Genomic DNA, 27,147 nt, shown 5'->3' with positions numbered 1-27,147 from the left:
TCTATATTTTTAAGATTTTAAGAAAATTCTATTTCAGTTAGTTTACATTAACATGTTAATTAGTTAATTTTCATTAGCATGTTGCAATAATGTAAAGCCGCAATAAGTACATTCATTTTTTTTTTTTTACTCATATTAAAAAGTTGTTTAACACTATCTTTCGAGTAAAAATACTTTATTTCATAATAATAAATCTAAATTTTTCCTTGCTAGATCACCAGAAATATTATACTAAAATATTTTTATTTAATTTCAACTAGACAGGAGTTCAAACTTTTGTTAGGAAAAAAAAAAATTTTTAATTGACCAAAAAATAATTTTTTTGAAGTTATATTTCTAAAGTATTATATAAAATAAATTTAACCTAGTTATATTTTTTTCATTTTTAAATTTTAAAAATAAGCAAGATATTGAAAAATTGTGAATAATTTCATGTTTGATCACATTAAGTTTTTCTGTTTAAATTGAGTCTATGATGAAATTGCTTATTTCTGAAACAAAAATCATAGAAAAGTTACAATAATTTTCTACAGTTTTTTTCAGCATTTTATAAAAGAGATTAAAATAGTTTCAATAATTTTTTTAAATAGATAATATCTAATTAAATTTAAAAAATTCAATAAAAATGTTTTAATTAGGTATGCTATCAGAATAATCTTATCAGGTATTATTAGCATATGTAAACCGCAAAATACAAATAACAGTTCATAATTTCTAAGAAGTGCGACGAACATTATTAAGAGCTAAGATCAATTTTTCTACACCCAGCATTTAATGTAGTGGAAAGTAGAACCATGTTAAGCTTTTGTGAAACTACATAAAGATAATTTGCCTTTTAAATTTAATATTATGAGGAAATGCAGTATGTTTTAAGTATTTATTTCGACAGGTACAAAAAGTAGATTTGAACAGGTAAAAGTAGTAGCATCTTTTAAAGAGGAACATTTCTTTGGTTACAAATTGAAAAGATTGAAGAATTTTTTTTTTAGCTTTATTGCAATTTTATAGCTCATAAGGAGCAAGAGATTTATTTATATTTGACAGAATTTGATTTGGTTGTTTGGTAGTACAATAACACTATTGTGCATTGAAAAAATATTTATAGCGTCTTGTTTTTTTTGCCATTACTCTAATTTTTATATAATAATCAGATATATCTTCTGTTTAAATGCAATTATCTGCAAACAGTAATCTTTTCGCCGATAAGAATTTTTTTGGATAATAGAAATAATTCCAGAATTTCTAGAATTATCTAGTCATTTTTGAATAAAATTAAAAATTAAAGAAAATAAAATTTTAAGAATGACACTGTTACCAACTTAAGAGAAAACAAAATCTTTTTATTATTAATTCATTTAAAGCAAAAATATTTAGGATTTTTAGTCTAGAAAACAGTTTAAAAAAATACTAAAACTAACATGTCAGCTGTAATCTTTTGGGCACCAACTAGGTCTTTTTTACACCAGATCAACATAATCATTGCATGGCTGTTGTTTTCTTTTACATTTCCTTCATTTAGAATTAGATGTTCATAAATGTATTTAAAATCATTAATACACTTATAATTTCTTTAATACTAAAAAATGTAAGGTGTTCAGAAAAAAAATAATAATAAATGAACATTCTCGCACAAAAACAACAAAATGCCTATGTGTAAAATAAAATTGCATTTAACAAAGTTAAATTAAACTTGCCTTTTCTAGTCGTTTAGTCAACACAATTTCATACAACTCTTTCAAGGATTTCAGTCTGTGATTTAAATTATTATTAGAACAAAGATCCTAAAATGGAAAGAAAAAAATACATCAGTAATAATAGTGATGCTAAAAAAAAAAAGAAACAAATTATTTGTTCATTGTAGCCATTAATTTATTTAAATACACTAAATTAAATAATTCAAAAAAGTTTTTGATATCTCCTTCGATACATATTGCATAACTTGAAGCATAAATAATTTCATTCAAGTACTCGAAGAATACTTAGTTTGCTTCTTTCTCATTAGTTGCTTCTTCAGTTGAATTCAAAAATATAAAACAATAAAAGAGATGAATGTGTCATGAATAATAGTAGATTAAAATATATAAAGTAGCATAAATTTAATTTTTTAATAAAATTTCTATTTGAAAATTATAATTTTTCTTTCTCTTTTTAAAGATAACTGAAAAACAATCAAGGTGGTTGAAGAATAAAGTGAGCAAGATGAGAGATAAAATAATTTAAATTTAATTAGGACTGCAAACTAAGTTTTGATGCAAAAATAATAATAAAAAAATAATAAGATCTCAAAATCAAGAGATCTTAAAACCTTTGAATAATAAAAGGAGAAAATTCCATTATATGCATAACAAATTTCACAGCAATTAAAAAATCAGTCTCAATATAGAGATTATTGTTGTTGTGTTAGTTCATTTACGTCGCACTAGAGCTGCACAATGGGCTATTGGCGACGGTCTGGGAAGCATCCCTGAAGATGATCTGAAGACATGCCATCACAATTTTGATCCTCTGCAGAGGGGATGGCAACCCCGCTTCAGTAGCCCAACGACCTGCACGCGAAGTTGAGCACTTTACGGTAGCACAGTTTAACGAGGATCAATAGCTCGGTCCCTACGCAGACTGATCCAAGTGGGTCACCCACCCGCACACTGACCGCAGCCAGTGATGCTTGACTTCGGTGATCTGCTGGGAACCGCGTCTTAACGATCAGTCCATTGTGGTACCTCAATATAGAGAATGCTGGTTTGAACATTCTTTTAAAAATATCTACAGTAATCTGAGATAATTCCTAAATTCTTAGAAAACAAGATTGTGTTCCAAGAATTGTATATCTAGATTCTTGTATATATCTAGATTTGTGCATACAGAAATTTGTATTATGAAATAAATCTTAGATACATTTTTAGAAAGTTTTTTGTTAACAATGGAATTTTATAAATATCAATAAAAATTTATAACAAAAAGAATTACCTTCAAATCATCACTGCTAAGAACATGAGTTTCTCTTTTTATACCTTCATAATTTATAGGAGTTGTTTCTCTTCTCCCAAACATCTGCTTAAATTTATCATTAAAGGAAGATTTTTCTTTTTTAGACATCTTTGGTTAATCTCTATTGAAAACAAACTTTCAGTTAAAAAAAATCTTTCAAACAGTAAATCAATTATACAAATTTGTATAAAACCAATTTGTTCAAAAAATTCCCCTAAAATATGCTAAAATATTTTAAAAAATAGTTGAAATTAATTAGTGGTTTGTGACTTTATAAACAGTTTGCCAAAAGAAATATTATTTCCTTAAAAACTGCATAATGTACATTATTTTTAAAATAATTTCATTTAAAAAATAAAATTTTAAAAAAAATGATGATAGGCTGTTATAATTATTACATAAACATAAATATAACTTTTGCAGATTTATATTAGAAATTTTGAAAATATCAGTTTAAAAATTCACTATATTGTTCATTTCTCAGCCAGCACTGACATAAAATATACTCAGAGGTGGAAGGACTATAGGTTAGATTTCAATTGTTGTTGAGTTAATCGCGGAAGGTTTTCCTCGTCATGTAACGCAAATTAGTTCCTCCCTAATAAAAAAAAAACTCCCCCATGGAAATAAGTTTGTCTTGATCCACAAGTTCCCTTGTCTTCAGCTTTAGATTCAAAATTATGAGGCTACAAGTTTGAACTTTAAAGGTTGTCTACTCAGAATTGAGTCACCTGTTCATATTGTTTATAAAACTTCATATTTTGGAAAGATTTTCATGTTGATACTTGCACAAATGTAGTCAGAATTCCGTGACAACTAAGTAGTTACATGGAACAGCTAAGAAACTGCAAAGAAGTATTACAAAAGTGGACCAACTGGAAGGATATAAGTCTTATTTTTTAAAAATCCTTTAAAATTAAAAAATTCTTCGATACCTCAGAGAAGGTAGTCAGTGAAATCAGGTACCAATACGGAAGTATCCCGCAATTTTTAAAAGATTAAGAAATAGACCCTATCAATTGTAGAACCTGAAATTTTATTAAAATATATTGAAAATTGGAGCAAACTTAAATTTGAACTACCTACAAAACATTTTAAACGGTAGGAGAAAAAGTATATAACTGAAATGAAATTTTTGTAATTTATTGAGCAATTGAAAGTTTATTTAGAAAGAGTTTTTCGTACCAAACTTTAAAATACAATATGACAAAGTTAGCGAAATTTGTTTACTTCTTTAAAAAAAAAAAGGTGACAAAAATGGATACCAATTGCGAGCTTTTACATTACAAAAATAAATAAACACTTGATCCTGGCAATAAAGAAGCGCATTCAAGGTAGGCATTGAAATTAATAATACGTCTTAACGTAAGGTGAACTTTTTTGTTTTATTATTTTCTTTTATGATTCGAATCCAGTCAAATGCATACACGGAAGTCTACCAAATAACGCAATGAACCTAGATAATGGTAAACATTGAAAGAAATAAAGTCTGAGAATCATTAACAATTAACAGTAAGTCTTAGTTTTTATATAGAAAAAATGTATACATTATGTATTATATTTTTGATAGCAAAATGAGAACTTGTTTTTTAAACAAATGCAAACCACATGCACGTGAAGCAATTTCCCAGAATCGTCAATAATACACCTTCTTTGCTTAAAAAAATAATAATTACAGAGTGCAAAAATACATATACGTACATAAACTTAGTGACAAAAATTTAAAATTAAATCTGGACAGAGCAGACAACCAGATGATCAAATAATGTTGCCACTAAAAATCTGAAACTAGAAAAAGAACTCTTATATTTCAGTATTTAGTTGTACAAGCTATAAGCTAAATAAACTTTGACAAAAAAGTTGAAATATGAATACATTGACCTTAATTGTTGTACTCTTGGCTAACAAGTATATGCGTTATTAATCGTCTTAGTACTAGTTTAATTTCACTATTTCACTATATATTATTATTACGAACTTATATTTTTTATCTCCATTGCCTATTACATAGCTTTATAATGCCGGATCGAGCTGGTATGTTCGTGGAAAATTTCTTACCTTTATTCATAGCTTTGTTATTGTTGATCTTGTAGTGACTAAATGTCTGACTATTTTTCTTTATTTAAACTTGATAGACTACATACCATAAACATTCACAACAATATTCTTTAGATTCAGAATAAAATTATTTCAGAGTTTTTTTTCTAAAAAACGGATTAATATCGATCAGTATTTTACTGTAATAATCTAGAAGGTAGTTTAATAGTTTTGAATCTTTTCTTAATATTTAATGTTTTTTGTTACTGAAGTCATGTTAAGAAGGATTTGTCAAAATTCTTGACTTGGGTGTGTAATTATGTTTTTAAAAAAAAACATGCAGAAGTTTATCTGGGGTGGCCAGGAATTATTGGGCCAGATGGGGTAAAGTAGGTACATGGAGTAAAAATTTACCAAAATAACATGATGATACAAATTAAGGAGCATATTTAAAAACATAGATGAGTTTTCACATAAGTTTCTGCCTTAGTATGACATTTTTTATGAAGTATCTTTTTGCTTAAAATAACTAAATTGAATTAAAATATATGTCTGCTATAAATAGTAGAAACACTCTAAATTGCCACTATAGGTATTAACTTTTGCATTCTTATTTATATTACAATAAAACCAAAAACTATCACAGTTTCCTTGCTTTTTGGGGAAATTCTGTAGAGTTCAGCGAAAGTTACTGCATCCGAAGTAAAACCTTATGAAGCCATGAACATTAACTATTTAATTTAATAAAATGGTACCAAATAATAATAATTTTTTTAAAATAATATATTCATGATGCATTTATTTAAGAGTTTTATTTCTAACAGTGTTTTTTAGGGAAATATGTACTAAATTTAGAACTATACCATGTGTATATCAAAACATATTCTTTTGGTTGCATTACTGTAAGAAAACAGACAAAAGAGATAAGTTATGCTTCATAATTATTCCTTATGAATCCAGTGTATATAGAATGCATCGAATGAAATATGCATAAATTAAATTTTATGGTTTAGTTTTTGGGCCTTCTTTAAAAAATGCTTGGTTTCATACCCACTTTACTCTACTTTTCGAGTTGTTCCCTTTCTGTGACGTTTTATTTTAGTTTCTCTTGAGCTGCTGCCTTAAAGTTTTCAACACTTTGGGATTATTTTGTCACAGGTCTGGATGTGAAAATCTTCCATACGTTCTAACAGGAATTGCTTAGTGAAACTATCTTATTGATTTAAGTAGAATAAATTTTAAAAACGATACCGATCTGGGTAATAGCTACTAATTTCTCTGTTTTAGTTTGTCCCATTATGTTTTTTTCCCTCTAATATCTCTAGTACTTAATCCTGCAATTGCCGAAATTTAGTGATTTTTTTTTACTTACTGATACAAAGATCTTTTGTGGACGGAAGTTATTGATAGAATTTTAAACTTGTGATGATTCATCTATCATAGAATTTTTTTTTAAATTATTCACTGCAGTTTTTCTGTCTATAGCTTACTCACCATGTGTTTCTAATTTGCTTGATTTTTGTTTATGTTACAAAAATTAAAATGTTATTTCGATATTATATCTGTAAACACTTTAAAAATTCAATTTTATAATAGAGATTATGATTTTTATGTTTAGATACAATTTATATGCTGATGCCATATTTTACAAAATATATGTAATATTTTTAATTAAATCTAGATTATTAATCTTATTTCAGAGAGAGAACATGAGCCATTTTCCAATCCATTGCCACCATCTGAGATTTCTAGAAATGAGGATCATCCGTAAGTGAATTTTTTGAATTTAAACATTTCTTAATTAATAACTTTTCCTTGTTGTTCATGTAGTTCATATACATAAAAATAGATAGTCATTGAATAAATTGTTATTGTTAAATTTTTCCACCTCAGCTTTTATTTTTATTGTCAAAAATATATTTTTAAATCATACTTAAAACTTCCTACTTTTTGTGATATGGTTTTTAGCTATGAAGTAATTTAATTTTTATAAAGTAGCTCCTTTGTTATTCTGGAGCAGTCTTATTCATACTAATTAATTTAAGTGTTTTAGATTATTGTAGATAAAATATGACAATACTTAAGTAACAAATAATTAAATAGAAATAAGTTGTACTTCATATAAGGATTTGTATCTTTAGCTGCAATAAACTGTTCTTTTTAACAGATTGTACAAAATTTAGTCTTGTCCAAAATAACCCTGAAATGCAGTAAAGCAGACATCTTCAAGACTGATTAAATTATCTGCTTAAAAGAAAGACACACTGATTCTCAAAGCTGAGACCTATTGAAATTTTTATGTTTGTTAAAAAGATACATAATTAGAAGAAGAAGAAAAATTCATTTAACCTTAATAATATTTGAATAATTAAGATCAAAGAAAACTGAATGAAAGTACAGTTTCATAATATACTGGGTAAAAATGTACTACATTTTCATTATAAATTCTTAGATCTTAATGATGTTTGCATCCTCAGTCTTTTAAATTTTTCATTGTTCGTCTGATTACTATTTCTTCACTAGAGTCCAGAAGTCCTCAAAGCAAATCCTCATTCTAGACCTGATCTGTCAAATCAAGTCTTTTTACTCAAACAACTATATTTGAACTATTATGAAACATTCAGTTTGGGTTGGTTTTTTGATTATGTAATATGGTCGTATTTAATGAACAACCTATTATTTTGCTTTATTTATTTAATCTCTTACTTGGTGCTTTAATCTAACGATTTCTCGCACCTATAATATACTAGCAGAAACAGAACTTTTTAATTTCCCCATACCAGCTAAAGCCAAACTGAGACACAGCAGAGCCACTATATTGGGAAAAAGATATTTCCTCCATTTTTGATGTGGTTGAATCCGATGCAGAGACCAATGATAGTTACACACTATCATTGGTCACTGCTAACTGGAGCAGAAAACTAGAACTCTTTTTCTTTTCCAAGTTTGTTTTGACCTTAAGAAGTGGAGTTGCCAACTTAGTTGAAATTAGAGGAAAAACAGATGGTGACTGCCAACATATAAATACAACATGTTGCTATGTTTATTATAATTTTTTTTATTACTGAATAAGTCTTAACATTTGGACATGCAGTTTACTTAGCTTAAACAAGTAGTTTAGGTCTTGTGCCAAGATTTTATTTTAATGTTTAAAATGTTACAAAGTTGTATTCATTTCATTATTGTTCATTATGTTCATTATTGTTAATTAATCATATAAATTCAGAATGATTTATATGGGATAAAAAACAAAACAATTTGATAAAAGTATTGTTAAAAACAAGATTTTTTTTTAGTTCATAATTAATAATTTTTTCTCTAACTCCTTCCTTAGGAGTCATCCGATGACAAATGAAGATTTTCGTAAACTATTGATGACCCCAAGAGCACCTGCTCTAACTCCTGCTCCTGTTACTACAGAAGAAGTGAAAACTCATGCTGCGTAAGTTTAATAACAATTAGTGTAACAGTCAACAATAGTTAAGCTGTTACACTAATTTTTTTGTATTGCTATCTTTGCATGCTGATAGATGTTTTTAATTTATTTATTTAAATTAGCCGATTTAATTGTTACCATCTGGATTTTTATCGAACTTTATTTTGTTCTAAGAAAAAAAATTTTATTATAATTTTCAATGATGAAGAAATCACTTTAAAAGAATTGCTTTTATATTATGGTATCTGTATTCACAGCTTCTTAAAGGTATCAACCGTCATTGACATTGATACCCTTACTTACTATTCTTTGTGTTTATTTTTACTCTAATAATTGCTACTGTCCCGAGGAACTTTTGTAAAACTTATTCAGCATAACACACGCTGTATCTCATCTTTTTTTTTTAGTAGTAGACTTTTTTAGACAATCCAGTTCATAATTTCTACTTGACATACTAATTCTTTATTTAGTGAAAATTTTATTTTTACAATATTTAAATAATTATGTAAGGAAACATGCTATTGCCATTAGGATTCACACCAGCAATGAAAATTTAATGGTCCATTAGGACCACTTGGGTATTAATTTAGTGGTTCATTTTAGTGGTATTCATTTAGTATTTAGAAGCTTATTATGGTACACAAACTTGAGAAAAAAAACTGTGCACTTACGTAAGTCATGTTATGGTAAACATCAAAAGTTATTAATGGCCATAATACTCTAAAACTAATTAGGTTCATTAGCTCATAAAGATTGAAGATTGGTATTGATTAAAATTAAGTCTAAAAAAGCTAAAATAATATTAGTAAATATATTCAACATAGAGATTAGAATGCTGAGACCAAATTAATAAATAAACGGAGAAAACAGAGAAAGTAGGAACTGACAAAATATTACTTAAAAAATTAGCCATCTGAAAATTTTAAATAAAGTCAATTCTAAAAGAACAGCAAAATATTTTTTTTTATTGATGAATACTTATAATCTCAATACATGAATCCAAAGCACAGCACAACATGTAAATTTGAAATTTCACCATTTAAATTTAAAAATTTGTGTTTAGGTTATTCTATTTATGTTATTCCATTTGAATACCATGCATTTGAATTCCATACCTCACGTAGAAACACAAAATTAGTATAATTAATTTTTCTAATTTCGAATTCAGTGCAAAAAACTATTTTTGTTACTCTTTTGTAAATACCAAACATACACCCATGCCTATGATTTTAGCAAGATTTGTGGAACGTTTGATGACAATTGTCGCCATGCTGAGATGGACCTTAATAACCAGACATGTTATGAAATTTAATAAATAATAATGTTCAATTCATAGTTTTTAAAGGCTCGTGGATCAGTCCCACTTTTATATTGTACCATTAAAATTCTCAATTTCTCTATGCATATTACATGAGGTTTTTATCTCAATAAAATTAGAAACAGTTTACATTGTTTTACAATGTTTCAATAAGTACAGTTTTCATATTACCTCATTATATTTGATTTTTCAAATTAATTTTCTTTTTATAAAGCTCTTTTATTTAAATGCATCTCCTTTATTCATAAAAAAGCAAAAGCTGGTATCCCCTTGTCTCTTGTGTTTAAATCAAACTAATTATTTAAAAAATTTTCCGTATGCAATAGTTTTTAACAATTTGAAGTAGAATTCATGTCATCCACTTCTGAAGAAAGGGAAAGTGAATTTTTACAATTGTTTTTATTAACAAAGCAATCCAAATTTGAATTGTTATTTTACTATGACTCTTGTTAACATCATGCATTTAGATATATCACACTTATTTTTTTCTTTTTGTCCTACAAAAAGTATTAAAGTCTATTTTGTCTATTGCTTTATCTATTAATAATTTTTGAATTAACAAAAATTAATTTCCTATTCCTTTTAGAACGAAGAAGCAGGATAGTGATTCTGATGATGAAAGTGGTACAGCTGATGAAAGAGCTGAAAGAAGAAAGCGAAAGAAAAAGTTTGTTTCCTTATAACTAATCTTGCTTAAATATTAATCTTAATATTCTTAATCTCGCTTATACTATTAATCTCATTCAGCTCCACTTAATAGCTTAAAGGATAATCAAATATTCCACTTAGAAGAAGAAAATTTAGTAAATTGTTTTATGTGGAAGCTATATTAAATTTCATTAATAACAAATTTAATTATTTTCCACTTCTTAATAGCATTAAACAGAAATATTGCATTCAATTTTTTTTTTTTTTTTTGTAGAAAGATTTTTACATTAATTAGAATGAAATTTGCTTATTCAATTTAAGAAAAAAGGGAAACCAAAAATTGTCTTAATTCTGGAGAGACATTGATGTAAGTGAGCAAAGCAAAATGGTCATTATTGAATACAGAACTTATAGCTAGTTGTACAATGAATACAAAGAAAAATGGCTTACATTTTTTCCAAATGATCAGTGCAAAAACATTCTGTAAATAGTTTATAAAAAAGGGTTCAGAGTATCTGTGTGAGTGTACCAGTGAATGTGTCTTAGTGCGAAAAATAATAGCTTTATGTATTCTCTTCAGTGTTGTTTTTGTTACAATTTTAAATTGTTACAAATTTAGTAATTCAATGCTTAGATTATATTTATTAATAAATTTTTAACGGTGATTTATTTATTGAAAATGTTGCAATACATGTCATTTTCAATTAAAAATACATGGAATTATATTTATATTTGACTAATGCATCACCTCATTAATAGAATAAGCCTTTTATTTAACTGTAATTGGCTGGATCAAAGGTATTTCTTTAAGCATGACGGATCATTCTAATTGATAGTACACAAAGTCTTTATTATTATTTATTACAATTATCCTTTCAGGTATTATGCGTCTTTGAATAAGCAGCAAGAAGATAAGTTAGCAGAACTATCACAGAAATATCGAGACAGGGTAAAATATTTATTTTATTTTTAAAACTCTTTAGTTTTTTAAGTTAAAATTAGTATCTTATGTAAGATTTCTGTTTTCATCATGGTTTATCTTTTATAGGCCAAAGAGCGAAGAGATGGTGCAAACCCTGATTATCAAAACGAAGATCCAATCACATCAGCTGCTGGATACCGTGCTGTTGCTCCTGATGCAAAATCGTAATGATTACATTTTATTTTTTAGAGTCTGGTTTATTAGTATTTTTTTTTTTTTTTAGTTATTAAATTTTTTGAAAATATAATCTTTAAATTTATTTAAATTGGCGCTATAAACTACACTAAAAATTCAGACTCATTAACTTAGATTTATATGAGCTCCGGCTGTTCAAAATATTTGGTTTTACTCTTAAGCCGGTTATTAAAAGTGTATTTACTAGCAGACTTTCAAAGTATAACTTTCAATTTGAACAATTTTTCAATTTTTATTTAGCTTCATCCTGATTATCATTATTAATCCTCTCTTTATTATAATTTTATGCTTTCTCATTTTTAAAAAAAGAAATTCTCTTCATCTTATTATAATTTCTACAGTGAACATATTATTTTCTCAAGTAAAAGCAACATAAAAATGAGTTGTTTAAAGTTCATTGAACAAATATTTATAAAGTTTTTTTTTTCATGAATCATCATAGTAATAATTTATATTTACTGAACAAATTTTGTATCTGTTTTATTTTTTACTACACTAGTTATGGAATTTTCCGATAGCCTTTTTAATCACTTTCAACTTATGGAATAAGATTATTCAAATTATGCTTAGATTATGATATCTTTTAGGGGATTGGATGCTGCTGAAAGAAGGAGACAAATGATTCAAGAATCTAAATTTTTGGGTGGTGATATGGAGCATACTCATTTGGTGAAAGGTCTTGATTATGCTTTACTGCAAAAAGTATGCCTTTCTTCACGACAATTTATATGTTTTATATAACAATTTATATCTTATATGTTTCTTTTTTTTTATACCATTAGAGAATTGCCTAATTTTACAACTTTACTGCCTTGTTTTTTGTATTTTTTGAAAGACTCATGAGCTAACAAAAAACACATACTAGGAAACTTCCTTTTTTTATGGATGGATTTGAAAAAGTGACAAAAATCCTTTTTAGAGGAAAAAAGAAAATCAACATTGCAAAAACTACAAGTTAAATATTGAAAAAAAACCTAGATTCTTAAAAAAAATTAGTATGGTATTATTCTTAGTTTGACAAGGTTATTGTACTTCAATAAATAAAGATCAATATCTTCTCTTTTTTACATTGAACATCTGTACATTTTTGTGTAATTGAAATCTGAGACATAAATTTTACTACAGGTGTGTGCTTTAAACTTTACCTATAATTATAAACTTTACAACTTTACTTATATTATAAACTTTACAAATTAAGATTAACAAATCTTGTGTAGTATTTCATGCTAAAATGTTTCATTTCAAAATCATGTTTCATTTTCATGTTAAAAATATCAATTACATTGTGCACATAATCATTATTTGTATGAAATATATTTCACTTGAAAATTTCATTCATAAGAACATGTACATTGTTTCAACTTGAAACATGCATTAAAGGTACAATCACCGCAAAATTTCTATAAATTCAAAATTGTATACTATCTAAATTAGCTATCATTAAATTAGCTATCATCAAAAAGTAAAAATATAATCAAAAAATTACTTTGAATTAAAGAGAGTTTTTTTTAAATTACCAAGTATTTATTCAATGCTTTAGATTCTAACTATTGTGTTATTGGGTCTGTTCCCTGACACAAAGCTTGTGGAGCTCGTTCCAAAATTCTGCAATTTTCGACACGTTTATCGCTTATCGGTTAATTTCTTGATTGATTCAATTCACAGTTTTCATGTGACATAATTCTTTATTAAATAATAATTCTTTCATCAATATTTTAAATTTATCTATTAGAAAATTCAGCTACAATTTAAGTTAAATGCTTTAAAAATAACAAAATACAATTCCTGCATTTTACAAATTTAGGAGTCATTTTTACTGAATGTGTTTTGATCATTTAACTTAAAATGCACCTATCAAATTCCAAATTTGCTTTTCATATGAATTTTTATTTTGATGCAAGGGTGTCAAAGAATATTGTTGCTATAGTATTGGATGATATTGTGTCATCATCTTCGTCATCATCATGTTGGCCTAAAACTTGTATAGCTTATAAAATTCTATCTAGAATTTTATTTCTCAGGCTGTTACCATTCGTTACTGATATTTTGTATTTGAAAGAAAAGTTTGTTTTCACAACATTTAGATTCTACACAAAACTGTTTATTTATAACAAAAAGAGAATGACAAAATACCTACACTCTTTTCTTATGATGAAATCTGATTAAACTTTTCAGTCTTTTTTTGAAAAACATCGCCGGACAGTTTGGATCAAAAACTCCATGCAGCCAAACTGACCCAATGTTATGGGTCAGATAGGGTTATAATTAGAAATAAAAATAAAATAATTGCCAATAGGTTCTTAAAAATTGTCGCTATCTTAGGGTATAACATTCTAGAATATGATGTTTAAAAGAGGAAAAAAGAATGTAAAATTAAAATCCTTAATTATCTACCCTACTTGTTTTGACGTGTGAAATGTTTCATGTTGTTAATAAAGTACCTTCAAAAACGTGAGTTGCCTTGTTTTTTTTATAAGGTGTTCAATGAATAGGTAATCTTGATAATTTTTAAAAAAAGATTTAGTTTGCTTATTTTTTGTTTTATAAAGGAATTCCTCTCAGCTCTTAGAACACTTATATATGCTTGACTTTTTTCATTTCAGGTTCGGAGTGAAATTACTTATAAGGAAAAAGAAGATGAAGAACTGGAAAGCCAGAGAATAAAACACAAGTAGGATATTTTCATGCTTATATAATAAAACATGTGAAATGTTAATGGTTCAAATTTAAATTAAATTTTACAAGTTGAACGTAGTAAATTCACAATATTCATTCTGTGCATTTATAAAACACTTATTTATAAAAGTAGCACTTGAATGTGCAGTTTTCTAGTCTATGCAATTTATATACAAATCCACTGACAGGACATATATAATTCCAGTCAGTTTTTTTAAAACCCTCTTTCTTTTTTCACCAGTTTTTTTTTAAACAATAGGAATCTTTCTTTTTTTTGTTTTTTGTATTTTTTGAAAGATTTATGAGCTAACAAAAAACACATACTAGGAAACTTCCTTTCTTTATGGATGGATTTGAAAAAATGACAAAAATCCTTTTTAGAGGAAAAAAGAAAATCAACATTGCAAAAACAAGTTAAATATTGAAAAAAAACCTAGATTCTTAAAAAAAATTAGTATGGTATTATTCTTAGTTTGACAAGGTTATTGTACTTCAATAAATAAAGATCAATATCTTCTCTTTTTTACATTGAACATCTGTACATTTTTGTGTAATTGAAATCTGAGACATAAATTTTACTACAGGTGTGTGCTTTAAACTTTACCTATAATTATAAACTTTACAACTTTACTTATATTATAAACTTTACAAATTAAGATTAACATATCTTGTGTAGTATTTGCATTACAGAAACATTTAAAATCATATTAACTTTACACTCATATATATTTTAAATTGTGGTTATCAGATTTTTAATTGGAGGGTATAAAAAAAGTGTTTAATTCATTAAAACAAAACTAATCATTGATTTATGATTTTAGGGATAAAGATGAAGAAGAAGAAATCCATTTCCGAACTAAATTGGGTAAGTTTGTATTCTTATAATTCAATTCCGCTCAATTTTTAACATTGCACTATAAGTCATAAACTATAACTTGTTTTATTAAAAAATTTCTCTTGCATTTTAATTACTGAATATCTCGTCAATTTTTCAAACCCCTAATGTATTATTTTTTCCCCCTCCAAATGAGTTGAAGTAACAAAAGAGTTACAGTTCCTGTGAACCATATTATTTAAAAAAAGTTATAAAAGATTAATGACTTATGTAAGATTTAATTTAAATCCTTTTAAAAATTAAATGCTATAGTTTCAATCTTCTTTCATTTGCAAGATATTTATTGACTGTGTTATATGATATAATAGTATTATGCTTTACTTGACACAGTTGTTTTGAAGAAAAATAAATTAAAGAAATACAACAAAAATGAACAGCTATACCAATAATAAGAAATCTAACAATTTTCTAAGGAGCAATTCTGTCCATTTACATAGAATTGTTATTGATTACAAACTTAATTAACTGCACATTTTTTTCATATTTTATGATAAAAATTCTAAGATTTTTTTTTAAATTTAATAATTTTTCTTTCCATTGCTGATAATTTCAGTATGAGGATATTGTTTTCCTGAAAATCTTTGCATTCTTTGCTTATAGGTAAAAATATCTATCGTCAAGTATTTAGGCATAGGTACTGTGAAAGGAGTGAACTTTTTCTTCCTAACAGAATGGCTTACATCATTGATTTAGAAGATGAATTTGCTGAAAGTGATATCCCAACAACATTGTTGAGAAGCAAAGCTGATTGCCCTAGTTTTGAAGTGAGTTTTGTAAATTGTTACTGTTGTTGAATCTTTTCAAGAATTTTCTATTTAATTTTGGTAAAATATTTTAAATTACTGTTGTGAGTACACAATTACAGTTGTTTGAAATTCAGGCATAGTTTACTTGATGTGTTTTTTTCTGTCAGTTTTATCCAATAACCCTTTGATGCAATAGGCTTGGGCATCAGTGAACCTTAAATATATATTTTTTTCTGACACTTTAATTACAAGTAAAAGTATATTTCAGTATTTTTTAATTATAAAAAACAATCTGATGCTTATTCAAAAAATCTGATTGATTATCGGAATCATTCCTATTCAAACTTTATCAAATTGATCTTGTATAAATTAAAAAATTGATTTTGTATAAATTAAAAATATTTAAATTTTTCAAAATTTCAATAACTGTTTCTCTTAGATCTAAATAACCCAAAACTTGAAAAATTATTGTTTGTAAGTAAGCTGTGTTTAGAAGATTTTACCTTTAGCACAGAAAAAAAAACTTGTGTTTTGTGCTGTATTTCATGACCAAAATTATAAAAGTACTAATTATAATATTTTTCACTTATTTTAACATAAACTAATATAAGATAATGAAAAATGTATGAAAAATATGTTCAATACAAATTCTGCATCAAACGGTTAAAGTTAATTAAAACTGGTTTTAAATGAAAGCACTTAAAAAAATAGCTATTACCATTTTTTTTTTAAGTTTTACTTTCTAGAATTGCTTGCTGTGAATCTGCAGTTCTTATGATTTTAAAAGTTTGAAAAGAAATTGTAATGGGGTAAAAATAGGTGATATCAATTTAAAAGAAAAAACATTTTAAACAAATAACTATAATATAGGTTGTATTAATAAAATGTCTATATTAATTATGTTCTTAAAAATATATATCTTTTTTTTTTAGTCACAAACTACACTTACCACTAATGATATAGTTATTAAGAAACTCACTCAAATCCTGTCATATTTAAGACAAGGCATTCACAATAAAAGAGGCAAGAGGAAAGACAAAGGAAAACTAAAAGAAGAAGAAATAAAGCGTCCAAAACTTGCTGATGATAGGTTTGTGAACCTTATTCATGTATTTAGTAACTTTAGAACTTTTTTAGAAATAATAAACTTATTCGTTTTGAAATTTTCACTTCAAATTTTTCTCTCAATGTTATTTATTTGATAAATAGACATACATTTAATCTAGCCCCAATTTAAATGAATGAGAGATTTTTAATAAATTGTCATGTTTATTAAAAAGTAAAAAAGTCTGTCTAAAATCCTATTAAGAGCATAACTAAGTTTTAATGACAAATCTTTCTTAAACTTCAAAAAAATTTATTTTAACTAAAAATTTTATTACCAAGTGTAAAAGTGTTAAGAAACGCTTTATTATAAAGGAATTTGATAATTTTATTTACAAAATGATTTTTTTATTTTATTTTTACAGTATTTTTGGAGACATTGGGGATTATGTACCAACTTTGGAAAAGAAAGATAAAACTGATAAAAACCCTTCAGAACCTGAAAAAAGGAAATCTTACTTTGAAAAACCACGAACTGATGTATGTATATTCTAATATTATTATTTTATATTACTTATTTTTTACATTACTTACTTTTGATACTATTTATTTTAAATTAAAGAAGTCAAGATTTTAAGTCTTTATATTATTGCAGTTATCTTTTGCTGCTTTTTTCTGAATAATTTTGATTTTGCAGTTACATATTTATTTTTCATTCTACTCTATGTTATACAGTTTATAATTTTTTTGACTGTTTAAAAAATTTTTAAATTGCTTTTGTAGGATGAAAGAAGGCGAGAAGAGAAGCAGCGTGATGCTAAGAATGTATGTATTTTTCAAGAACAATCTTCAGCTTTTATATTTCTATATCTTTCATTTTTTAAACTTAATATTGATATCATATTTATGTTTATTGATCATCAGAACTATATATCACATTGAGCATTAATCCTGACGTTTGTGAAATTTGGAAGTTTCAAGTGCAGGCTTTTCAGTTTGAAAAAAAAAAAGGTTTTCTTTATATATTATTAAATGAAGAAGACATGCTGGGCAGGAAAATATTTTTTAAATTATAGCTGGGTGGTATGTAATTAAATATTGCAATATATTGTCAGGAGTTTTCATGATATTATATTTTTTAATTGGAATTGATTTTTATTATTTCTTACATTTGTCAATGTATTTTTTCTTCAAATGAAATTTATCAACACTTCCATAAATATCATTATTGATAATACTCGTGATATAGCCTAGCTCGTTTATTCATTTGACTTTAATGTTATTGGCTTCATAGTTTTTATCCTTCTCCCAATTGATTTTGAAAAATTTTAAATCCAAGCTTTTGTTAATGTTAGTATACATTTTTCTTCTGATATATATATATATATTTGATTTAACATATAGAAATCATAGTCTTAGACTCAACTTTGAAAGCTTCCAGGTAATTTATAGTTTATTCATGAAAATAATTTATGCATCCTACTTTATTGTGAAAAAAAAAGAAAAAAAAACAGAGTGATTCTCCGCAATTGTAGATTTTTAAAATTGTTATAGGTCGAAACTTAACATGTACCTGTAAACCTACAAATCAATGTAGGAAACAAATTGAAAAATTAAGAACAACTACAAATAGAACTGAGTCTTATGTTCCTATTTATTTATTTATGTTCTGGCGTAGAAAGACTATCAATGTTATCAAAATAGTTGCTAGTGTCAAATCTTGCAATTGATATTTTTTATCTATTTTCTTTAAAATTTTAAAAAGTAAATGCTATTTTTTTTAACTTGGCAAATATATTTACACTTTTGTGTGATTATCACTCTAAAGTATATAGCGCTTATTTAGAAATAAGCAAAGGAATATTATTTTTAACTTTAACAATTTAATGACAAGTATTTGTTTTTTCTCATTTAATTCATATAATTTTAAAAGTTGTTCTCCATACTTCTAATCCTCTTAATTCTAGGCATTTAGTCTAAAATAAACTTCTAAAGAAAAATCACCAAAAATTAGTTGAAAGCACTGTAATTTTAATCTAAGTACAGAATTGGCACAATAAGTGTGTACTTATACCACAATCTACAGATAAAAAGGTATTTTCAAGATTGTTAGAATTGTTTATTCATCTAATTGTAATTGTCATTTGATTTGCAAAGATAAAAATTACGAATAAAAAAATTAACAGTCAATGTTACTTTTTTTAAGGAATGGGATAGTGTGCTCTCTGGAGATTATGAAAATGCTGATCACTCTAAAGATAGACTGTAAGTTTTATTTAAAAATTTGATATATTCTCTTGTGTTTAATACTAAGTTTGTTTTATTTATGTTTATTTTCGAAGCAGCAATTGTCATTAGTATAATTAAATGCATACATATATATTAGCTGTAATTATGATTCAAGACATTCCATTGCAAAATTAATTTTAATTAAGAATTATGTTGCATTGTAATAAGATAAAAAAAAATAACATTTTTGTTTTATTTCTTCATTACTCTGTATTATGTTTATTGAAACTGCCAGGAATCTAAGAAATGTGATTTCTTACAACCACCAATAAATTTAGCTTCCTTAACACAAAATCTCCTGTTCATTATTTATTGGACAAACCAAAAGCTCTAAAAAGGATTAATTAACATTGTATATCTGTCTTTAAGTAAGAAGTGTTTAAATCTTCAATTGCTGAACATTAACTGCAATTTTGCATTTGATTTTGTAAAAATTTAGCCATATTGATTAACGAGAACAATTATGTTCTTAAATTTTTCTCTGTTGCTTGGAAAAACTTGTTTAAGTATTTTTGTGTTTTTATGTTATGTTCTAACTTATCATTTTTTTTTTTACTCTTTTATCAATATTATAATTTTTTTTTAAAAATTGCTCCTTTCCATTATTCTTTTTGCATTGTAGTATTCCTTACTGTCTGATAAAGGCAGCTTGTTTCTCCTGAAACTTGTTGCTTTTATCTTCTGTGCATGCTGTTTTAAGAAGAAATTAAGAAATTTTTTCTCATTCAACTTTGCTATTTGTTATGACTAGAAAAATTGGCCAATAATGTTTATTCTCTTATTTAATATTAATTTATTGTTTTTCCTCATTTACATGCAATTCATAATAGCTATAAAATGCTTGCTTTCCTCAATATAGAATTATGTGATACTATGTGTAGATAGAAAGTCCATGCTAAATTTAAAAAAGTTCTAAGAAATATTCTTGGCATAAAAAATACAGTGAATTCGCGATAACTCAAATCTGATAGGACTGACGAAAAACTTCGACATATTGGAAGTTCGACTTACCGTTAGTTTCGGTTTCGGACTTTCAAAATATTGTTGGATTATTTAATTAATGCTTATTAATCATTTTTCTGACAAGCCATTTACGATAAGACTGTTTGAAGCACTTTATGATACCCTGGTCCATCGGCTGCAACTTTGCTGTTGTGTTTGGCGGGAGAAACTGCAAGTTTACTGCTTTCAAATTAGGTTGATCACTATGTGCTGTGCATTTATCCATAAAGAGTATCACTTTTCTTTTTTTAGCGAATAATTTCCGATCCAATTTTCTTACATAGTTTTCAAATAAAACTGATGTCATCCAAAACTTTTTTTTAGACTTGTAATCCAAAGGATACGTTTTTACATTCTTGAAACATCGGGGATTTCGCTTTTTTTCCGATAACAAGTAAGGGCAATTTCTCTGTCCCAGACGCATTTCCTCCAACTAGGACAGTCAAACGTTCCTTGCTCATTTTACCCCCTGAGCAGTTTTCATCCTTAAACATCATAGTCTTATTTGGAAGACATTTAAAAAATAAACCCATTTCATCAATATTGTAAACATCATTTTAACTGTATCCTTGAAGTAAATTTGGTAACGTTTCACTTAACCACTGTTCACATCCTTCAAGAGGGACAGCTTTATCTTCTCCATGAAGAGTGCGAAAGACATTGTGTGTTGCAAAGGAAGGGGCAAGATATCAACTCCTAGTTTTTTTTTTCTTGCTTTAAAAGATCCAAAAAAAATCGAGTTAAAGGGAGTAAAATTCGAGTAATCGAGAATAATTAACATGAAATTGAAGATAAAAGGGTCGGGAACTCATAAAAAAATCGAGTTATAGTAATATTCGAGTTATCGTACTTCGAGTTATAGCGAATTGACTGTATAATGTGGATGCTTAAATATATTTACTCGACTGTGATGTTCCTTCTATGAAGTTAGTTGATAAAACAAATAATAATAATGTATCGATACACTATTAAATCTCTGTTTCAAAAAGACTTGACAGACAATTTTTTTTATTTTTTAGTTTGATGAGTGTGTTGAAAGGTGATGACAGCAGGCTAAAGGCTAAGTTAACTAGCAAACTTGAAAGAGATGTTCCTGAAAGTTACGCTGAATGCTATCCAGGGTAAATATATTTTATGATATGGAAAACTTCTTTGATTTTTATGTGTATATCCGATGACAGTAATTATTTTTATTAACATTGTTACAGAGCTCCTGAAAATGAAGATGCTGTTGCAGACAGTGATGATGAAGTTGATTATTCTAAGATGGATATGGTAAATATGGTCATGACTTTGTTTGAAGAAATAAAACAATTACTTTAAAAAAAAAAAGAAGTTAAATTTCAAAATGAAATTGTTGTACCAATACATATATTTTTAATAAGCTAGTTTTTCTTATTTATTGGCATATTTTAAAGCTGTTAAACATTTTGAAATTGGCTTTTATTACACTTTTTTTACTTCATATTAACTATTATTAATCTTCGTAACCTTAGTTTATTTTACACTCTCTTACAATACTAAAAATTTTAAAATTATCAAAATTTATTCTAGATTTTTTATTTTATACCAAAAATTTCAAATTGACTGTAACTACTTTTGTTGTTCTTCCTTATTAACATATTGTATTTCAGTTATTTAGTTATAACAAGTTTAAAAGGTCTATATAAAAAAAATATTTTGCTGTTTAATTGTATTATTCTTTTATCAGAATTGTAATATTCTTTTATCAGAATTGTATATTCTTTTATCTTAACAGTTCAGGGGTTTGGTCCAAAAACATCACCTTTATGTTGTTGTTAATGAAAAAGCTTTTGGTGTTAGGACCTAGTAATCCAAATTGCTCGTGTAACTTAAAAAAGAAAAATATGGAGCAAGTTTTTAACTTTAATACATTATGAGTTTCATGAAAAAGAGTTAAAATTGAGTACTTTTCATTTATATGGAAACTATTGTTTTCAAGTCTTTACAAAGCCAAAAGCTGATAAACCTTTAACTTATGATATTACTAAACTTTTTAATATCTAAAGAGTCTTTTTTTTGTCATCAAAAATAGCATTTTTTCAAACTCATTATTGTTATACTTACAACTAAAAACTGTAAGCATTAACTGCTTACAGTTGTTGAAATTGTTCTAAAAGCTTTTTTTTTTTTTAAATATATATATTTTCTTTTCTTAATATTTACATAATAATTTTGAGAACAAATCTTTACTTTAATTCAATGGTAAAAACAAATTAAAAAGATAATAGAATTTCACTTTGAAAATCATTTTATTTGTTAAAATTTTTCATGAATTATTGAAAATTTTATTTTCTACCTTTTTTTGCTCTTTACAGGGTAACAAGAAAGGTCCTATTGGCCGTTGGGATTTCGATACTGCTGAGGAATACAGTGATTACATGAGCCACAAGGAAGCTTTACCAAAGTAAGACTTCGCTGAAATTGAGTATTATCAATTATCTAGTGATTTTAAAAATGTATAAAAAGGGTGATTTATATATATATGCAGACTTAGATAAAATGAATAACTTTCTGCAATTAATTTATTGACTCCCTATTGATTTCACCTGAAATTTGTTCAAAAAATCACTAATTTCCTTTTAAAAATTTAGCAGCTTTTTGAAGTTATAAGACTTGTTATTGACACACCAAATTTTTTGTTATTGTATCCAATTTTTCTAAAATTGTCTATGTGGTAGAATATAGAATTTTGGACAGTTTATTTTTTTCTTCTAAATTGTGTATTTTTTGTTATACATGGTATACTTATACAAAGCATTATTAAAATGCATATGCATTGTATATATTTTGAGTCTACTCTACAATTCATTTATTAAGTAATCAGAACTTACTGTGTATTGTAATAAGTAATATTAAATAACTTTCTATGATTGTGACAAATTTTATGCAAGCTGCATTCACACGTTTGTGTTTATTAATATATATATATATTGTATCATGGATCTTTTGTACTTTTTTACTGTATAAATGTACTTGTATACAATTTAGAAATTGAATACTTATTTTAGGGCTGCTTTTCAATATGGTGTCAAGATGGCTGATGGTAGGAAAACTCGTAGAACTGGAACTGGGAAACGAGATGAGAAGACCAAGCTGGATCGTGAACTTCAGAAAATTAATCAAGTAAATACATTACTTTCACTCTAGCTCCATATTAAATGTGTAGTTTATGTATTGTTCTCATATCCTATGTCAGTTGGAAGTATTTATTTTGACATTTTTTTTTCTTTTGAGTATGAAATTAAGATGTATGTTAATTAAATTTTAAAGTAGCATACTTTCTAATATTTTTATTATAATGAGAGGACATAAAACATGACAAATGTAAGTTAATGGGAGAACTTTTCTCTCTCTTTCTATATTTCTTGTGTATTTGAGCAGGTGTTATTCTAGCAAAATTGTGCTTCAATAAAATTGTGACTAACTTTTAAAAATTGTAGGGTAAATCTCAATTGAAATTGCAATAATTGAAAGCTGCTCAGCAGTTCATAACCCAAAACATCAGTGTAAAGTATTTGAAATAATAAAAGATCTAAGATACAAATGTGATTGATTGAAACCGTGTATATCAACATTAAAGTTTTCACCATTTAACCTTATGCTTGCCTGACATTGATGGAGTTTTTATTATTTTATTTCAATGGGGGGGGGGGATCAAAGCTGTGATCAGTATTGTTATTTCTAGAAAAAACACTTTACATGCAACACAACGTGATTAGAAAAGAGTGTTATAAAAGGTTATTTATTATCATATATGAAATTAGATTTAAAATGTTTGCTAATGATAATAAAATGTTAAATGAATGATTTCTGTTATTTTGCATAGTGTTTTCAAATAAACTCTGTTAAAAAATATTAAAAAAGAGAAAAATTTTGATATATTTTGATGCCTGCATTTTTTAAAATTGCTGAAAGGATCTTTAATCTGATAAATGTTTTCTTTGCTTAAAAATACAGTGTAATGATTGGATAATTAAGGCATTTACCATCTGTACTGACAACAACAGCTTCTTTTCACTCCTTGTAAGTCAGTGCTGCAAACCTAAATGGGAAGCATTTGAAATAAAATATCACCTTGAATAATATTAACCAATATAAATAATTTGCGAAGAACATTTTTCCTCGTGTTTTCTTGAGCCCTTTTGTGTTTCAGCTCTGAGGAAAGTTCTTGTTTATAAAACAAGAACCGAGAGGGGGGGGGAACAGATTTTTCTGATCTGGAATTTGTTTTTCAATTAATGCTAAATGTTTTATTCCAACATTATAAAAAAAGTATGTGAAATTATGTTTGCTACAACAGCTCAGTAACTACTAAGACTAAAAGCATTGCTACTGTGTGATGTCTCCGAGATTAATTTATTAAATTTGTTATATATTTTTGTTTTATTTGTTGTGTTTCATATGAGTTTTACTATATGAATTAAGTGAATTTCTTTTATAAAACTGTACAAAAATACTGATTATAATTTTTTTAAATTAGAAGTACAGTAAGGAAGTACTATTATAATGTATGCTACAATGTTAACACTTGTATCATATGCTTTAAAAGAGTAATTTAATTTTGTCTCTTTTTAGATCATTGCTCGTAAAAAGGATACTGGTTCTTTCTCAACTGGAGTGTAAGTGAATTATTTTGTTATTTATTTTTAAATGCTTTTGTTTAACAAGATGTTTTAATATTTAATTTTTTTCTTTTAGGGGAACGCCTGAATACAAGAGACCTCGTTATTAAAAAGTTCCAGTATCATCTGGTATATATGCCTATTTCAAATATATATTCTCTTTGTATTTACTCATATGTCAATGTCTGTATATATATTAATCTGAAATAAATTAATGATATTAGTCTGATTTTTGGAATTTGTTTTTCTTATCTATAGTTTTTGTGTGTTATTTTAAACTGTTAACTATCTGCTAGTACATATAATGCATATAACTAGTTTTATATTAGAGCATTCCCACCTTTTTTTATTATGTTATTTAGAAGTAAAAACAGTTTGTTTTCAAACTTAGAAAATAAATTTTATGCATATGATTCCTGTTATTTATTTACTTGTTATATGTATTTCATATACAAGAAACATTAAGTACTATTTGAAATAATAATATACAGATGAAAGATTTGCAGAACTTTTCATGTATATTTTCTGAAAGTACATAAGGCTAATTTTGAATCCTTGATCTTCATGAATTGATATGGTAAACTGGATATTATGACAAGCAACTGATTCAAGACTGATTATTATGATAACCAAGAGGATTAACATAGCAAAAAATTTACAGTTTTATTACGTTTAAAGAGTTAAGCTAATCAAAAGAAAGAAAGAAATTTAAGGTGCCTAAAATATACAAAAAAAAATTTTATGAGCAGGATAAATGCCCAAGTACCCCAAATTTGAATTTTTGTGCAGTAACTTACAGTCCAATACTTTCATGTTGTCAAACTCATAGCTCAATCTTCAATTGACTTCAAATTTTGGCTATGTTTAAAATTACATTCTTCACAGAAGTATGTAAGATTGTTTAATTTTTTATCGGTTTTTTTAATATTACAAAAGTTCAAGTAATTATTTAGAAAAACTATGAGTCTTTTCTTTAAAAAAGGCACACAATTTTTGAAATAATTAATTTATTAAATTCGATCAATTAATAATTTAGAAAAGCTGGATGTTGTTTTATAAGTTGTGGTTTTAGCACAATAAGAAAATCTAAAGTTCACCTCTCTCCAAAAGTTAACTTGATGTGCTCACTTATGGGGAGGAATCTTGAATTTACTGAGAAGCAAAAAGGTGCAAATCTGAAACATTACTCTCTAGAGATGCATTACACTAAGTTATTGATTTCTATGTTGTTTTTTTTACACTGAATTAAATGACATCAAAATCAAGTTGATTGGCCTAATATCTCTTAAGTTATAAGGGATTCAATAACTATAAAATTTTAAAAAAATACAATTTTTGATGATGCATCTGTAATACTTTTCTAAAATAAGTACCACCTAATTTCCCACATATTTTTTTATTCTAAAGCAAATGATAGCAAAATAAAATCAATGTACTTAATAGCTCACAAATTAAAGTACTTATTAATAAAAATTACAGTTTTATATTAGTATTTGCATATGCAATTGATATCTAATTGACAATTGAAGCATTGTTTCCTACGTATTTTTTATACTAAATTTTAATTAAATTAAAAGTAGATAGAACTGATACTTTTGAAGTTATAAGGGTTTTATGCGTAAAAGAGTATAAGTCAACAATTATAATTTTAATACTCGACATTATCATAACTTCTAAACTAATAGTCCTATCAGTTTCATGTGAAGTTTTAGTTTCATGTGAATCAGCAGCATAAAAATAATTCACAGGATATAATAATATCAAACGCATAGTTAGGTGTAAGAAAAAATTTTTATTTTTCATGCATAAAAAATTTCATAGCTTTAAAATATTTATCGTATCGACTTTGTTTTGGTTTTTTTTATTCAGCGTAACAAAATACAAAGGAAGTAGTAAATATTTTCTCTAGATAGGCATTTCAGATGCTTAGATGGTATAATCAGAAATTGTACTTTTGTTGTACGTCATACTAATAAACTTCTGATCTGTTCATCTTATTGGCTTGATTTTGGTGTCATTCGATTCGGCATATAAAATAAGTAAGAAAAAGACTGTCTCACTTGCATAAGAAACGATTCAGCATAAAAAAATAAATAGGGAAAAAATTACCTCACTTGCACAGAAAATGATTCATCATAAAAAATACACAGAAAAGAATTACCTCACATAGAAAACAATTCAGCTTAAAAAAATACCTTTTGAAAGCTGTTAAGCCACCATTTTGTTTTGTATCACTTAAGAAAAA

At 26.3% G+C, this 27,147-nt stretch overlaps 2 protein-coding genes across 4 annotated transcripts in view; one reads left to right on the top strand and one right to left on the bottom strand.

The window, feature by feature from the left end:
* Positions 1-4,764, bottom strand: part of gig (TSC complex subunit tuberin) — a 58,876-nt gene extending 54,112 nt beyond the window's left edge. Inside the window, exons 1-3 of one of the 3 annotated variants that reach the window (XM_043054983.2) lie at positions 4,690-4,764; positions 2,968-3,109; positions 1,695-1,781 (exon numbers count right to left, since the gene is read on the bottom strand). In XM_043054983.2, the coding sequence (XP_042910917.2) occupies positions 1,695-1,781; positions 2,968-3,096 (216 nt within the window). In that variant the 5' untranslated portion in view covers positions 3,097-3,109; positions 4,690-4,764. Of the gene's footprint in view, positions 1-1,694; positions 1,782-2,967; positions 3,110-4,535 lie in introns of all 3 variants that reach the window. The other 2 variants (XM_043054982.3, XM_043054984.3) reach the window with 2 other exon arrangements.
* Positions 4,765-4,844: 80 nt separating this feature from the next.
* beag (IC cytokine homolog beag) lies at positions 4,845-25,131 on the top strand. The gene is made up of 20 exons (XM_087157668.1): positions 4,845-5,022; positions 6,726-6,792; positions 8,360-8,467; positions 10,366-10,446; positions 11,307-11,376; positions 11,476-11,573; positions 12,192-12,306; positions 14,208-14,275; positions 15,102-15,145; positions 15,776-15,939; positions 16,854-17,011; positions 17,391-17,505; positions 17,749-17,790; positions 19,172-19,230; positions 21,276-21,377; positions 21,465-21,531; positions 22,596-22,684; positions 23,289-23,403; positions 24,856-24,899; positions 24,979-25,131. Exons 1-20 carry the CDS (start codon positions 5,007-5,009, stop codon positions 25,010-25,012), a joined length of 1,656 nt encoding a protein of 551 aa, XP_087013794.1. The 5' UTR covers positions 4,845-5,006; the 3' UTR covers positions 25,013-25,131.
* Positions 25,132-27,147: the final 2,016 nt, after the last annotated feature.

This window comes from Parasteatoda tepidariorum, chromosome 2 (assembly GCF_982258835.1).
Source record: "Parasteatoda tepidariorum strain Cologne lab strain chromosome 2, Ptep-v5.0, whole genome shotgun sequence".
In the NCBI taxonomy this organism is placed as follows: Eukaryota; Metazoa; Arthropoda; class Arachnida; order Araneae; family Theridiidae; genus Parasteatoda; species Parasteatoda tepidariorum.
This window is presented reverse-complemented; position numbering and strand designations above follow the sequence as displayed.

Bases quoted from the DNA above. Each gene is read 5' to 3' on its own strand.
- beag (XM_087157668.1), top strand. The intron at 6,793-8,359 runs GTAAGTGAATTT...CTCCTTCCTTAG, and splicing joins TCTAGAAATGAGGATCATCC to GAGTCATCCGATGACAAATG. The intron at 10,447-11,306 runs GTTTGTTTCCTT...TTATCCTTTCAG, and splicing joins AGAAGAAAGCGAAAGAAAAA to GTATTATGCGTCTTTGAATA.